The sequence below is a fragment of the Oryza brachyantha genome, chromosome 1, assembly GCF_000231095.2.
Source record: "Oryza brachyantha chromosome 1, ObraRS2, whole genome shotgun sequence".
Taxonomy (NCBI): Eukaryota; Viridiplantae; Streptophyta; class Magnoliopsida; order Poales; family Poaceae; genus Oryza; species Oryza brachyantha.
In genome coordinates, this window is record NC_023163.2 from 6,856,356 (window position 1) to 6,871,668 (window position 15,313).

Sequence of the window (15,313 nt, forward strand, 5' to 3'; positions counted from 1 at the left end):
AAGTTTGACATATTTTTTTTTAAATAAAATCTATATAGAAGTTGATCAACTCAGTTGATTTTTAACTTTGTATTCCCATGTTTTAAATTATCAGATTTTTTTGACTTTGTCTAGATTTATTTTGGTAGTATGGTTAGATATACAAAACATATTTATCGATGAATCTAGATAAATATATATAAAGTATTATAATATAAAAGAAGAGAATACTAGTTAATAAATATTTTATTGTTTATATCAAAAATAGTTAAATATTTTATTGTTTATATGGTATAATAGCTATCATGAAAATTTATCATCGCAGCCGCGGAGGAAGAACGCTAAAACAGAACAGAAGCTGGACGGCGAGGTGAGCCGTGAGCAACAGCGCTCGGCGGGCGGCGCTTGGAAGTCCAAATCCATGGCTCCAGGAGTCCACGCCCCCAGGCCGGCGGCGCCGATGGCCGCCGCGGCGCCTCCGCATCCTAGGCCTCGGCACATGCTCGTGCTCGGCACCGGCTTCGTCGGCCGCTACGTCTCCGAGCGCCTCCTCACGCAAGGATGGTTGGTTAATGCGTGCTTACCCCGTCTCACCTCCGCGCCCTTCTGCTACCCATCCGGCTGTTTCTCACCAAGCGGCAGATGCAACCCCCCCCCCTCCCCCACCATTTTTGGATCGGATTCGCATGCTGTTTCCGTCTGATTCTTCTCTCTACTCCTCCCGATTGGTGGCTGGGTTGATGCAGGAGGGTGTCCGGGACGTGCACCGGCCCTGCCAAGAAGACGGAGCTCGAGATGCTGGGCATGGATGCTTCGGTCTTCGACGCCACAAGCAACAGGTGATGGTTCTTCTTGTTGCTGAATCTTGTCACTGTTTTATAGTGATCGCAAAGCTTCTTTTTCTGATGGTTTTTGTTGAGTTGTTATGTTTTGAATCAGTTCTTAGATGATTGCTGCTGCTCGTGTCAATTGCAGTTTGGCGAATCTCAAGTTCCTGCGAGATGCAACTCATTTGCTCATCTCCATTCCACCCATCCCTGGAATTGGTGATCCTGTAGGTTCCCAGTTGCTTGTTGAAGGCAGTTTGATTGACTTGAACACCACCAAAATTCAACTTACTAATTATTTGCACCTTATATTCACAGTTGCTTTCTTCACATCCTGACCTGCAAAGAACACTAAACTATGGTAATCTTCAATGGTTATGTTACCTTTCTTCAACAAGTAAGTACATGTGATTTTCATTCAAAAGTTGATATCACCTTTTCAGGTTAATTGCATGTCATAAATGTGCAAAATACCCAAATCTTTTTCTTTTTGGCCATAGAATAGCCTGTAATTCTTATTCTTTTTTAGGTGTGTATGGTGATTGTGGTGGTTCATGGGTTGATGAGGAGTAAGATAAGTGGCTTTCTGTTAGTGTTAATGCAATAATTGTTTAACTGAAAGTTGAAGTATTTGCTATACATGCAGTCATACAGTGAATCCAACGAGCGAGTCTGCTAAATTAAGATATGCAGCTGAAAAAGGATGGTTGAATGTTATGGATGATCTAGATCTATCAGCCTTTATATTTCGTTTGGGTGGAATATATGGGCCAGGAAGAAGGTTTTTAGTCTGCCAATATTCCAGTCCATTTTATTTTATTTTATTTTTCTTTGAATCAAAAGTTATGTTCGCTCCAGAAATGCATCACTTGGTTTCTGAATTTCTGATTTCCACCAATACAATCAACCTTCTGAAATCAGATTTGGAGCAATTTTTATCCGACTTCAACCAATGCAGTCACTTTTTATAACTTATGGTACAAACTTGTCCAGTATATAATCGACGAAAATGGAAAATTTATACTTCAGATGGTTCTGTTGATGCTTGCTTTCTTAAAAGTGGCGGTATTATAAATCTTCTTTAATTATCTCCAAATTGCAATGATCTCTGTTGATTGCTGCAGTGCCGTGGACACAATAGCTAAGAGCAAATCTTTGTCACAAAGACAGAAATTGAGGGAATCAAAACAGTACACTACACGAATTCATGTGGCTGACATTTATCAGGCTGTCCTGGCTAGCATGAGCATCAGAAGTGCAAGGTTTTTCCTTTTTAACAAGCCTTCACAACTGCTACTACTATTACAGTTCACAAGAACAAATATGAGACTACTGCTAAAAGAGACTCCTTTGGTCGTATGTATGTTCACTGTACAGGACCATTTTCATAGTCATTTTTCCATAGAATATTCATGCCTCATAAAATTTATGTGTTGTAGCAATCACTTTTATTTTTTTTACCTTTTAGTGACATACGATGTCTGAGTAATTACCACTTTGCTTACAATATTTTGTGTGGTGTGTTCTGTACTACCAAACCAAGAAAAAAGGTTCCTGGTAATGTTGCTCTATAAGCCCAATAATATGTTTAACACACCTTTTTTTACTGGACCTTTCAAGGGTGATCATTGATTGCATGAATGTTTTTGGCAACTTTATTTCTAGGAGAATATACAATGTGGTGGACGATGACCCTGCCCCAAGAGCTGAGGTTTTCGCATTTGCTCGGAACTTGGTTGAGAGAAAGCATCCCAGTTTGATAATGCATCCTGCAGTGCCAGCAACCGAGGACAGAACTGTAGCTGGTGAGAAACGGGTCTCTAATGCTCGGCTAAAAGGGGAACTTGGTGTAAGGCTTCTTCACCCAAGTTATAAATCAGGGCTTCAGAGTATTCTGGATTCTTGGCGCGCAGAGTCTTAAAAAAATTGGTGAGTTTAAGCTTATGTACATAGCGGTACTGTTTTGGTTTTGTACTTAGCCAGAACAATTATAACTCAAAAAAAGGTGAAGGACATCACATTTTTGGCAGAATGGTTGATGCCGTGATTGCTACCTCGTGCACATATTACGTATTGTTTCTCTCTTTTTTATTTAAGAAATGCTTGCCTCTCTTTTAAACGAATAAATATTGCTGAGCATACTTATGTATACATCTCGAACCTAATGTGGCTTCAAGCTTACCCATGTTCTCAATCGTTTTGTGTATTTTTAGAAATTTATATTGGTAAACATTAAACAACGTGGTCAAACATTGCAAGCAAATGATGTGCTTAAAGTTTTTTTATAATAAAATAAGTCACAAGCAAAATAAATTATATTTCCATAATTTTTTTAAATAAGACAAATGGTCAAACATTGCAAGCAAAAAAATCAAACATCTTATATTATAAACGGAGGGAGTATTAATTAGGAAGTGAAATATATATTTGTCAATAAATAAAACAAATAAAAAAATCAAGGGCCGGTATTTATTATTAGCTCTTACCATCTGAAGTAGATAAGTGAGGCAAAGCGCGCTTCCTATCTGTGAAATCCCTACCCATCATCTGGCTGGCGTAAAATCCTCCTAAATGCCCATTTGCGATTTAGTGGTGATGGATATTGCTTCATTGGGTTTAATCTACACTAGAAGCATGGATTGCTTTTACTGATGATCATGACCATATGACATATCCAATAGCCTAAATAGTTCACGTACCCACTTTTTGCTGAATATTGTATACTCACCCGCTTTTCTTGCAAATGGACGATTACCCACTGCACTAAACAACCCTACATCTCTTAAATACATAGTTGAGATCTTACTAGTCAATTTCTACTTAAAACATAAAAATATACTCTAATGTGATGTGCTGACCTACCACCACAAACAAAAAAAAGTTAGGCAGAAATGTATGATGGTTTAATCTAAGAAATAAAAGAATCAAATCAACCAAAAAGTTGCAGTAAGTTTAAGCTAACATAATAGCAGTTTAGGCTACGCATTGTGTAATTTTGGGTGATTCAGACACTTTATAAATAGCAAAACTTAACTTTATATATATAAACAGTTTCCGGCAATCTTCAAATGTTTTGTCCTTTAAATTTAAAACTGAAATTGTTCACAACCCGCCACCTCAACACTAGTGGCATCAACTTCCATTAAATTACTATTTCCTCCGTGCATAGATATACGGCACTGCTTACTTTATTCATTCAAACCTTTAACTTAAACTTGTTTTAAAATCATTAGAAATTATATGGATATTTTTTTTCTTCATAAGTATTTACTCCGTTTTATATTATAAGATTTTTTGGGTTTGTCTAGATTCATTTATGTGCTAATGAATCTAGACACATATCCAAAATATATATATAGATATACAAATGAATTTTGTTAAACCCAGAAAGTATTATAATCTGAAACGGAGGTAGTACTTTAATAATATATTATAGTTTTAAGGATATCATCCTTAATAAAAAAAAGTAATGATGAAAGTAGCATATAAAATCGAAAATATAGTGAGCGGTGTCATGTATTTAAATACGGAGGCAATATCACTTAGGGCAACGTCAATTAGCAGCTCACAGGTTCGTTCACGGAGGATTTGCTGCCTTGGGCCTTGAGGCCAATGTACTCGGCGGTGAGAGGCTTGAACACGCGCTGCTCGTCGGACTCGAGCGCCGCCGCCAGCCGCGGCCAGAGGAGCGCGCTGGCGAACCACGACCCGTCGCCGCCAGGGCGCGCCACGAGCTGCACGAACCCCGAGCACAGCCTCGCGGCGGACGCCGTCGTCGGCATCGCGATGGCGGCGTGGCCGAAGCCGAAGTCGGTGTCGAGCGGGAACGAGGTGAACGCCGTCACGCTCACCGTCGGGCTGCCCAGCCCGACGGTCGCCGTCTCGACGTAGCTCCGCGGCTTGTGCTCCTCCACCCAGTCCACCAGCTCCTGGAAGTGCTCGTCGACGTCGCGCGCCGCCGCCGTGATCGCGTCGCGCGCCATGGACGCCACCTCCGCCAGGGGCTTCCGCTGGACCTCCTCCACGGTGGCCTCCGCGTGGGTGAACGTCACGACGTTGCCCACGTAGTTGCGCATCGCGGCACGGTGCTCCGGCGAGGTGAGGCGCCGGCGGCCGTCGATCCACCACCCCATGCGGCAGCGCTCGTCTCGCGCGCCCACCACGGCGGCGAGGGCCTTCCACAGGTACGCGGACACCGCCTGGACGCGCGTCGCCGGCGGCGCGCCGTCCCGGCTCGCCGCCTCACGTAGCCGGGCGATCTCCGACGCCTCGATGTAGTACAGGCGCAGGACGAAGCTCTCGTCGCTCGTCAGGACGTTGACCTGCCGCTCGCCGTCCGACGGGGTGAACGCCCTGTCGAGGGAGGCGCGGTACGAAGGCGGGGCGCGCGGGCGGAACACGGAGCGGTCGTGGTTCGGCCGGGCTCCGGCGACGAGCTCCCCGGACCCGGACCTTGCGAGTTCGGACCACGCGCTGACGAGCAAACTGAGGCCGCTCCCGTCCACCACGACGTGGTTGGTGCCCCACGCCACGGTGAAGCCGCCGCAGGGGAACGACACCACCTGCACCGACAGCGCCACGTCGCCGGCGTAGGGCAGCAGGATCTTGGCAATGGACGCGCCCACCGAACCGTAGTCCAGGCAAGAGAGCTCCACGTCGGCCACGCCGACGACGAGCTCCGCGCCCTGGTTGCCGCAGTGCACCTCGGGAAGCCCGGAGCAAGGGTCGGTGACGACGCGGCCGGCGAAGGGGAAGAAGTGGTTGAGCAGCGACGGCAAGCCGGAGGCGAACGCCGTGACGACGTCTTGGAAAGCGCCGGTGGTGGACGGCGACGGCGACGGCTTGGGGTAGACGCAGAACATGGAGACCTGGATGGCCTGCGGGAGGAGGTCGAGGTTGGAGACGGCGAGGACGCGCGGCTGGATGGACGCGTCAGAGGCCTGCACGAGCCGCCGGCTCACAACCCGAACGTGCGGGACGCAGCCATTGCCACTAGCCATATTGTTGTTTAACTTGCTTAGTTGCTCACTTGCTCTGCACAAGCTTCGATTCCTGGACTGACACGAGACGACGATGAACTCCGTAATGGCGATGCGTTGATATATATTCACTCCGTTCCACGCTATAGATTTTTATGTGCTAATAAATCTAGACATATATATATATATTGATACATGGATGAATTTATTTAAATCCAGAAAATTTTATAATATAAAACGAATAGAGTATATATATGCACAAACGTCATTGCGGGGATCACAATCACTAGCTGCACACATCACAAATCGATATATACTCCCTATATTTTTTATTTATCGTCATTGATTTTTTTTAAAAAAAACAAATTTTATGATTTGGTACATTATAAAGAAACTTTAAAATAACTTATATTTTTTCATATTTACCCAAAAATTTAAATAAAACGAACGATCAAATATATATTAAAAAGTAAACAACATTAAAATTAAAAAAAAACTAGAGGGAGTATATAATTTCCACCGATCTTACTCTCTCCAGTTTTGTTTCATTTAACACCATAATTTTTAACTACCATTCATATTATCTAGAAAATACATAATTATTAATTGTTTTATGGTGATTTGATTGAGTACACTTTAAGCATGATTTATAGTTTTACATATTTACATATAAATATTGAATAAAACAAAACAATATTAAATAGAAAAACAAGAGGGAGTAATTGATTTATTCCACTTGCGCCGCATCCAACGTCTCGTTACAACAAAATAATCTTGTAAAATTATACCCACAAGGCGGAGCTCACATCACACACCCACATCTCCATTGTTTTCATCACTAGCAAAATTGCCGATCAAAGGTTTTTTGAATTTAAATGAACCGACTGGGGTCTGGTCGTTACATGTACGTATTCAGGAACATTTCAGTTCAACTGCAATTTCTTTCATTCATATACGGACCAGCTTCTCCGTGAGCAATTTTACAGTTACTGATAAGTTACCAAAATTTTTTGTGACGTGGCATTATAAGCTTAACTAGAGTGGAGAAACAGCTAGTACTTCATCGATCTAACACGTGAATAACTGTTACCATTAAGTTAATTACGTGAGTACTCTGTCGAATCACAAATATCTCCAATAAAAAATGTGTTATTAGACTTTTTCTCTCAAGATTTCAGAACTTTGACCTCCAATAAATATACAAATACTCGGTAATTGGTACGAGAACATAAAGATGGTACGTATAGATTTATCCTAAAAATAATATCATAATCGTTTTAAGATTATTACTGTTTATAACCATACTCTAATACACAAAAATAATGGCCAAAGTCGCACTGCAAAAAGCCAAAAAGAATCAGAAGACTTATATTAAAAACAAATATAGTAATTATTTTAGGGTAAGAGACAGTACAGTTATTTTATCACCGAGTACCTGGCTCTAACGTGGAATCCTATGCAGCACATTTGGTTCGTTTCGTAATTGTATAAATTTCTTATTCCACCTAGCGTCTATTCTATTTCTAGAACAAATCAAGTGGATATATATATATATATATATATATATATAATTAATTCGTATAGAAATGTCTAGCGTCCGTAATCGGGCATTTGAGAGGAATAAAAAAAGTGGTGTTTTCCTTGGACGATCTAGGCCAACTACAGGTACTACCTTCGTTTCATATTATAAAGATTTTCTCGTCTTATTTAAATTTATTCGTTGATAAATATATATAATTTATATATATATAGATTCATTAGTATCAATATAAATCTAAACAATTTTAAAAATTTAAAAAGTCTTACGCGGCCAAACGGAGGAGCAATTGTCAATTCACATGGGAGAGAGAATGTGCTTGGCCCCACGTGTCTGTGTTACTGACTGAAGTTAAAGCGAGCCTATGACTTTCTCTATGTTTTGCTTGATGTGGGCCCCATGATGATGCCATGATTATGTTTTCACTTTTCAGTGTTGAGCATTGGAATATTCGATGCACTTGAGTCATGGTCGCCGCTTCCTTGGCGTTTTACACGCCATCTTGCCGAAGAAAGTTGACTTTCTAAATAATTCTTTTTTGAAACACAGTACAAATAACATGCTTTGAGTTAACACCATCACTTGGTCAGCGGAACTTAATACCGTATTAAGGCACGTATAAAGTCTATTATTAGCTGACTCTATCTATTTGTTACTAGCAAATACAGTGATTTGGAGGAGAAAAGGACAGGAGCAAAGAAAAAAGTTATATATAACAACGGCTTAGAGCAGACTCTTAACATTTTTTAAAAAAAATTATTGTATGGATAGATAAAAAGAAAAAAGTAATAAATATTTTTTATTATATTAATAAATAAACCATACCTGATTATATATATATATACATACACGCTTATTAACTAGGTTAGTATTACTGACGTGAATATGGAAAAAGTTAATCACCTTTCGACATACCTTATGTTAGGGAAATAGATACATAACCGAGAAACAGATTTAACGTGAAAAACCCTTACGGAAAAAATCACGGGCGCCAACCGGCAATAACCACTATAAAGTTATGATTACAATAGCAGGAGAATACAACAAGCCGTCGCACCCTTCCCGTGCAGCTTACAAAGGATATATATAAGGGAAAATCAAGGAGTCATAATAGAAAAAGGTTGACAGAATCCTATTAGGAAACTAATCTTACTCCTACTCTAAGTAGGAAACGGTTACAAGAAACCTAGTAGCAAACTAGTAATATAATCCAAATACATTACAGATAATAATTCGGATCATATCTCTAACAATCTCCACCTTGAGACGAATTCCCTTATAGCATAAAAATTAAAATCACCAGAAACCTCATATAGATAAAATCACCTTGCGGCAAATAGTCTTTTGGATTATAATAAGCACGAACCAAACTTGAGGACAACAAGAATCTCGCTTGTTTTGAACAGGAGCAGTGAGCCATACTTCAAAGTTGCAATGGAAATAAAACCCTAAACCCGTTGGTATAAATTGGTGGAACCCAACAGAGATGTGAACCAAAACGAAGTACTTGAATCTCCTGATAAACCTCATTAAAAATTGGTCATGTACTCATAGCAGTTCCTCTGGAATCACGTGATCAAAACAAGAGCATTGAGTAATACTTCAAAACTCGCCATAGGATTAAATCCTGAAATTGTTGGTATAAATTGGGGGAACCCAACAGAAGAGCAAAACGAAGTATTGAAATCTCCTGGGAAATTTGATCAAAGTGATAAACAAGAACGAAAATCTTCTCGGTGAATTGTTTTCCCTTCCAAACACCAGCTTGTATCAGAAAACTCTCATAAGAACCTGCCATATGCTAAAACTGATCTTGCCGTCAAACTTCTCAATGTCTATTTTTGATAGACACGTTCGAGAAAAATTGTAAATCAAAATATGATAGGTTCCATGGAGAAAAAAATCTTCGTGTAGCCGTCATGTGCACGTAGAAAAATCAATGAAATATTGATCATCATCACCTTGTGAAACATGCGTGAGTTGGAGAGCAAGGCTTCAACACTGCTGCTATGACGTGCAGAGGACGGGCTGCTGCTCATGTGCGGCCAATGCAGGACGAGAGGCACGCAGTTGTTGCTGCGTTGTGCATGAGGAGAAGCGACGATCGCTGCTGCTGTGCTGCAGCAGGAAACGCACGACGACGACGCGGCCGGACGAAACGACAGATATACCGCTGACGAAAGACGCGACGATGAAAGCGATAAACCGGTGTATTCCCCTGCTATTGTAATCATCATCTCACAGTGGTTATTGCCGGTTGGCACCCGTGTTTTTTCCCGTAAGGGTTTTTCACGTTAAATCTGCTTCTCGGTTATACGTCTATTTTCCTAACACCTTAAAACATCGAGGAATGCGTGTCAGAATTGTGAGTTGTAAGCTGTGAGAAGAGCAAGTACGTAGTACATCGGCCGGCAAGAAGAATGGCCACCGGCAATGGCAGCGACATGCACGTCCGGGTTGTGAGCCGGCGCCTCGTGCAGGCCTCCGACGAGTCCATCCACCCGCGCGTCCTCCCCGTCTCCAACCTCGACCTCGTCCCGCAGACCATCCACATCTCCATGCTCTGCCTCTACCCCAAGCCGTCCGCGGGGGGTTTCCACGACGCCGTCGCCGCGTTCGCCGCCGGCCTGCCGTCGTTGCTCAACCACTACTACCCGCTCGCCGGCTGCATCGCCGTCGACGCTTGCTCGGGCCTCCCCGAGGTGCACTGCAACAACCATGGCGCGGAGCTCGTCGTCGGCGAGGCCGACGTGGCCCTCGCGAGCCTAGGCTACGCGACGGCCGGCACGTCGATAGGTAAGGCCATCCAGGTGCCGTACGCCGACGACGTGGCGCTCTCGGTGCAGGCGGTGGCGTTCGCCTGCGGCGGGTTCGCCGTTGGGTGGTGCACCAACCATGTGCTCGTCGACGGGTGCGGCCTGAGCATGCGCGTCAGCGCGTGGTCCGAGCTCGCGCGGTCAGGGAAGCTGTCGCCGGCGTCGTGGCCGAACCACGACCGCTCCGTGTTCCGGCCGCGCGCTCCGCCGTCGTACAGCGCGTCGCTCGACGAGGCGTTCACGCCGTTGGTCGGCGAGCGCCAGGTCAACGTGCTGACGAGTGAGCAGTGTTAGAAGATAGAGATATACATATGCGATAATGAAGTAGTTAGAGATAAATTGGCTGTTACCTTGAATTCCGGAGATATGATGTAATCCCACGTTGGAGGTTGTTTCCAACCATTGCAATATATATGTGCGGCCTCTGCCAAGAGGTGAGAACGCTTCACGAAAGTTAATATGGTATCAGAGCCTTTTCTTTTAGCCACGTTCGAATCAATCTGAAGATTGGATCGACTTGAAGATGGCGAGCTCCTCCAATGGCGCCGGCAATCCTCTTTCCGGGCAAGCTGTCCCTGAGAAGCTGACCCGAACCAACTATCCTCTCTGGAAGGCACAGATCCTTCCGATTGTGCGCGGCGCACGCATGGAGGGGTATTTGACTGGCGCAACAAAGGCTCCGGCAGCCGAGATTGACGCCAAGGAAGGTGATGCCGTGATCAAGGCATCAAATCTAGCATACGAATCCTGGATAGCGGCTGACCAACAGGTGCTGGGGTTTCTTCTATCTACTCTTTCCAAAGAAATACTCACGCAGGTTGTCAATATGGAAACTGCCGCGGACGCATGGCGATCCATCACGGAGATGCTGTCTTCCCAGTCACGCGCGCGCTCGCTGAATACTCGGCTTGCGCCCGCCACGACGCAGAAGGGAGACCTGAGCATCTCGGACTACATCAGCAAGATGAAAGGTTTAGCCGACGAGGACATGATGTCCTACGTTCTTGCCGGACTCGACGACGACCACGAACCAGTCGTCTCCTCCCTCGTTGGTAGGGCAGAACCAGTTGCTTTCTCTGAATTATACTCACAACTTTTAAGCTTTGAGTCCAGGCAAAAATTGCGCCAGACATCAGCGCATCATTCCACCTCATCGGCCAACAGCGCCAAACGCGGCGGAAATCGTGGCAACACTGGCGGATCTACCGGCGGCTTCAGCAACCACAGTAATTACCGTGGCGGAGGTCGCGGTGGAAATAATGGCAACAGCAGCCAAGGAGATCGCGGCAACGGTGGGCATGGCAACCGTGGTCGCGGCGGCTTCAACGCTGGTGGACGAGGCAACAAGCCCCGACCAATCTGCCAGCTTTGCAACAAACCAGGACACATTGTCGCTGATTGTTGGCATCGATTTGATGATACTTTTGTCCCTAACAATAAAACAGCTGCTGCAGTGTCCTACGGGACAGATCCAAACTGGTATGTAGACACTACCAGAATCCAGAATTTTCATGAGGGGAAAAACCGCCACGAAAAGTACCAAAACCACCAAGGAAATGCTTCTTGTCGGTTAGCCGCCACGCAAAAACACTCACGAATAGAGCGACAAGAAAAATAAAATTTCTTGGCGGTTAACCGCTGGGTTTAATTTACATGGCGGCAACTATTGCCAAGGAAATCATGATATCCATATCTTCGCATAACGCCACGAATTTGAATGAAACCGCCATGGTAATGGAATTTTCGTGGCAGTGATGTCCCCTCAAGTTTATTCATTTTCATCACGGTGTTGAACCGTCGGTTTTATTGATTATTGGGATAGTGTGCAACCGCCAGGTTTATCCATTTATGTGATGGTGTAAACGTCAAGAAAAACATGTTGGAACCACCATGAAAAAAGAGATTAGAATATTAATGTACACCACTATTTTACGGATTAACCGATCGAACTAACCCAATTACACATGCAAATAAAAATTACTAAACATGTAACATTTAAATAGTTAAACCATGGTTAATTAACTAAAGATCCATGAATCCATTATATGTCTGCACTTAGAAGCTACATTTCCTAAGCACCACACATATAAGGTAATAATACAACATTATGCATGCAAAATACTAAACTTCTATCACTTAGCAAAAGGTTAGTCTCCAACAAACTTAGTTTCAACCATAACAGACCAAAAAGATGTCTGAAAACAATAGATCCCACTAAGAGCTATTGACATCAGTTGCTATTGTGTTGCTTCCAATTACAAGAATTCACTTGCCGCCTTCTTAGTCATAATCATCAAGGTCATGGAAGTTGTTATCACGATCTATGTCAATGAAGTTGTTACTACCTAGGCCATTGTAGCTATTGTAGTGAATATCAACGTCATCAGTCATGTGCACCTCAACATCCAAGTTCTCATCCCAGTGCATAGTATCACGCTTGTCCTCACTGTTACCCATATCACCATTCGTGTGCATATCACCATCCGAGTCTTCATCGCTGTGCATGCTATCACCCAAGTCCTCATTACTACCCATGTCATCATCTAAGTCAGAGCCAGAATGTGATGACCCCATTGCCTGGAAGAGAATCAAATGCATGTTTTTAATATGCTCTATTAATAGTGACATAAGATGGCGTGGCATAAGATGGCCCCACATGTGAGTAGCTTCAAATTTTTTCTCATTTTCTTTCTCTTTCATCTCTTCCATGCTCTTCTCTCACTCTTCTTCCTCACTTCGCATGGGGCGGCGACGGCTAGGCACGTGCAGGCGCAGCTGGGGCGGAGGGCTGGCCGAGCTAGGCGCGAGCGGCGGCGGCGCTGCCTGGAGCGACAACCACCGATTGTGTGGCTGCGCCGTCGACGTCGTCACTGGCTGCCGCCACCGCCTCGATGGCGCATGTCTACCTGCCGTCGCACGATGCAAGACGCCTCAGTGACAGCCCCCATAAAGAGGCCGGTGGGCTCAACGCGACGTCGGAGGGGGACGGCGCTGCTCCTCGTCCTCCTGCTCACCGCCTGCGCCTGCTGCTCCCGGAGCGCAGCAGGAGGAGGAAGGCCAGGCAGCGGTGGCAGAAGTGCAGAACCATCACGACGCCTCCGGGTACCAAGGTGAGGCGCGCACGCCGTTGCTGTTGTTAGTTAATCCCGCTGCATCTTGCTAGTAGAACATATTTTGTTGCATTAATTTTGAGCATTGAATTATTTTGCATGTTTATCAGTTTGCATGTAGAGCACGAGCTCACGTTTCAGTTGTTCGCTTGTTCTGTTGTTCTGTTCGCTTGTTCTGTTGCCGTTTCGCCTACAGTACTCTCGCTAGGTGTTCGATTGTGAGGAGTTCTGCTCTTAAGTAACTACTACGTAACTCCTAGATCACAGCCGAGCCAGTATACACAATGCATTTACATAATATTTCATATAGTCTAACAGGTTAGACACCATCAGCTGTGACCTGTCGTGCTCGCTGTGTTCTTGACCATCACGACGGCAATGGCGCGCGGCGCAGGTGACAGCACGGCGTACTACCACCACAACACCGGCGGCACGAAGCCGGCGCCGCAGAACAAGATCGCCCCGTCGCCAATCAACTGGCACGCGGCGCCCGGAAGGCCGGTGCCGGACATGCACTCGACGGGCCCGCACGGCCGGTAGCCGCCGCCTCCTCCCGTGTCGGCTAGACTCGACAAGAACGCGTTCAGCTACGAGGAGCTCACGGCGGCGACGGGCGACTTCTCCGAGGAGAACCTGCTGGGGCAGGGCGGGTTCGGATACGTGTACCGAGGCGTGCTCCCCGACGGAGAGGAGGTGGCGGTGAAGCAGCTCAGCTCTGGGAATGGGCAGGGCGAGCACCAGTTCCAGGACATGATCAGCCGCGTCCACTACCGCCACGGCGCCACCTCCCCTCATCGGCTCCTGCATCTGCCGAGCGGACGAGTAATCCAACCAGCGCCGCTGCCGCCCGCGCCGACTCCAGCCAGCGCTGCCGCTCGCGCGTAGGTCGGCCAGCCCCCGCCCCTCCTGCGCCTGCACGTGCCTAGCCGCCGCCGCTCCATGCAAAGTGAGGAAGAAGAAGAGAGAGGGAGAGCATGCGATAGAAGAAAATGAGAGAAAATGAGAAAAAAAAATGATATGTGGGGTCATCTTATGCCACGTCATCCAAATCCAGCGCAAAGACAAAGTCAATCCTACTATGGGACCAAATTTGCATGGCGTTCTTTAATTGAAGAGTATACATTTGTGGTATTTCAGTTAAGGGATGAAAAACAAACTTGCCTATTAGTTGAGGGACTTTTTATGGACTTTTTCCCTTTAAGATTGCCTGAGACAAACCAAACAGGTTTTGCATCATGGCCCAACTTATGCTCAGTTTTGCTATCACCCACTCTAATAAAATGTTATTCTCTTATTTAATTTTTTTAAATATATAAAGTTATATATATATACATAAAAGTATATTTAACAATAAATGAAATGATGTAAAAATAGTTAATAATTATCTATTTTTTTAAAAATAAGACAAATAGTCAAACTTGTATGAAAAGTCAACAGCTTCAAACATTTAAGGACAGATAGAGTACTTACAACATATTTTAATTTTACCTAGATTTATTGATGGATTAATATATATATTTTGTATATGTGTCTAGATTTATTGCATCGAAGGTAGAGAGGATAAAAATATTATAATGTGGAATGGAGGTAATAGATGACTTCTACACTTATCCTCAAATGTCTGTAAGATAGGGGTTAATTGCCAAAACAACATCCGTAAAGTGAACACTCTCCATAACACCATTAGTAAACAAAAAACCTAAAACACCATTAATAAATAGGGTAGTCACGCCAAAACACCAAAATTCACATATTAGACTGTTTTAAATGAAAACAGGCATTAAAAGTGACCATTCTACCGCTAAGCCTTTTATTAGCCATATATTATTTTAGAAATTAATTAAAGATATAAAAATGATTTATTTTCGAATAAATAATCATAGAAAATAGGATAAGAAAAAAACCAAGACGTATTCAAAAAATTCCAGAATTTATGAGAACGAAAAAAAAGTAGTCCGTGAACACCAAAAAATAGTGAAAAATTCGCCATGACCTTTTGATATGTTGACAATCCAACAACACATACAATAGATAACTGCTCACAATTTTTCAAGCATCAAGTTCA

At 44.1% G+C, this 15,313-nt stretch overlaps 3 protein-coding genes and 1 non-coding gene across 5 annotated transcripts; 3 read left to right on the forward strand and 1 right to left on the reverse strand.

Annotated features, from left to right (window-relative positions):
• Window positions 1–313: 313 nt before the first annotated feature.
• LOC102719442 lies at window positions 314–2,842 on the forward strand. Of its 2 annotated transcripts, none has more exons than XM_040520197.1 (8): window positions 314–543; window positions 726–818; window positions 955–1,033; window positions 1,125–1,203; window positions 1,336–1,375; window positions 1,453–1,587; window positions 1,931–2,068; window positions 2,472–2,842. In XM_040520197.1, exons 1-8 carry the CDS (start codon window positions 401–403, stop codon window positions 2,725–2,727), a joined length of 963 nt encoding a protein of 320 aa, XP_040376131.1. In that variant the 5' UTR covers window positions 314–400; the 3' UTR covers window positions 2,728–2,842. The 2 variants fall into 2 exon arrangements, with proteins under 2 accessions (XP_040376131.1, XP_040376132.1); XM_040520198.1 differs by having other exon boundaries at window positions 1,931–2,166; window positions 2,472–2,520.
• Window positions 2,843–4,363: 1,521 nt separating this feature from the next.
• Window positions 4,364–5,806, reverse strand: LOC102719723 (coniferyl alcohol acyltransferase-like). Its single transcript, XM_006645673.2, has one exon. The coding sequence runs from the start codon at window positions 5,804–5,806 to the stop codon at window positions 4,364–4,366; it is 1,443 nt and encodes a 480-aa protein (XP_006645736.2).
• A 3,936-nt stretch (window positions 5,807–9,742) lies between these two features.
• LOC121056724 (coniferyl alcohol acyltransferase-like) lies at window positions 9,743–10,432 on the forward strand. Its single transcript, XM_040529971.1, has one exon. It carries the CDS (start codon window positions 9,743–9,745, stop codon window positions 10,430–10,432), a length of 690 nt encoding a protein of 229 aa, XP_040385905.1.
• Window positions 10,433–11,107: 675 nt separating this feature from the next.
• On the forward strand, window positions 11,108–11,247 carry LOC121053338. The gene has a single exon (XR_005811021.1). It is a non-coding gene; the product is annotated as a small nucleolar RNA Z247 (small nucleolar RNA).
• The last annotated feature ends 4,066 nt before the right edge of the window (window positions 11,248–15,313 follow it).

Excerpts from the sequence above, each read along its gene's own strand:
- LOC102719723 (XM_006645673.2), bottom strand. The coding sequence starts at position 5,806 with ATGGCTAGTGGCAATGGCTGCGTCCCGCACGTTCGGGTTGTGAGCCGG.
- LOC121056724 (XM_040529971.1), top strand. The coding sequence starts at position 9,743 with ATGGCCACCGGCAATGGCAGCGACATGCACGTCCGGGTTGTGAGCCGG.
- LOC102719442 (XM_040520197.1), top strand. The coding sequence starts at position 401 with ATGGCTCCAGGAGTCCACGCCCCCAGGCCGGCGGCGCCGATGGCCGCC. Across the intron at positions 1,034-1,124 it reads TCCCTGGAATTGGTGATCCT|TTGCTTTCTTCACATCCTGA; the intron begins GTAGGTTCCCAG and ends TTATATTCACAG. Across the intron at positions 2,069-2,471 it reads ATGAGCATCAGAAGTGCAAG|GAGAATATACAATGTGGTGG; the intron begins GTTTTTCCTTTT and ends CTTTATTTCTAG.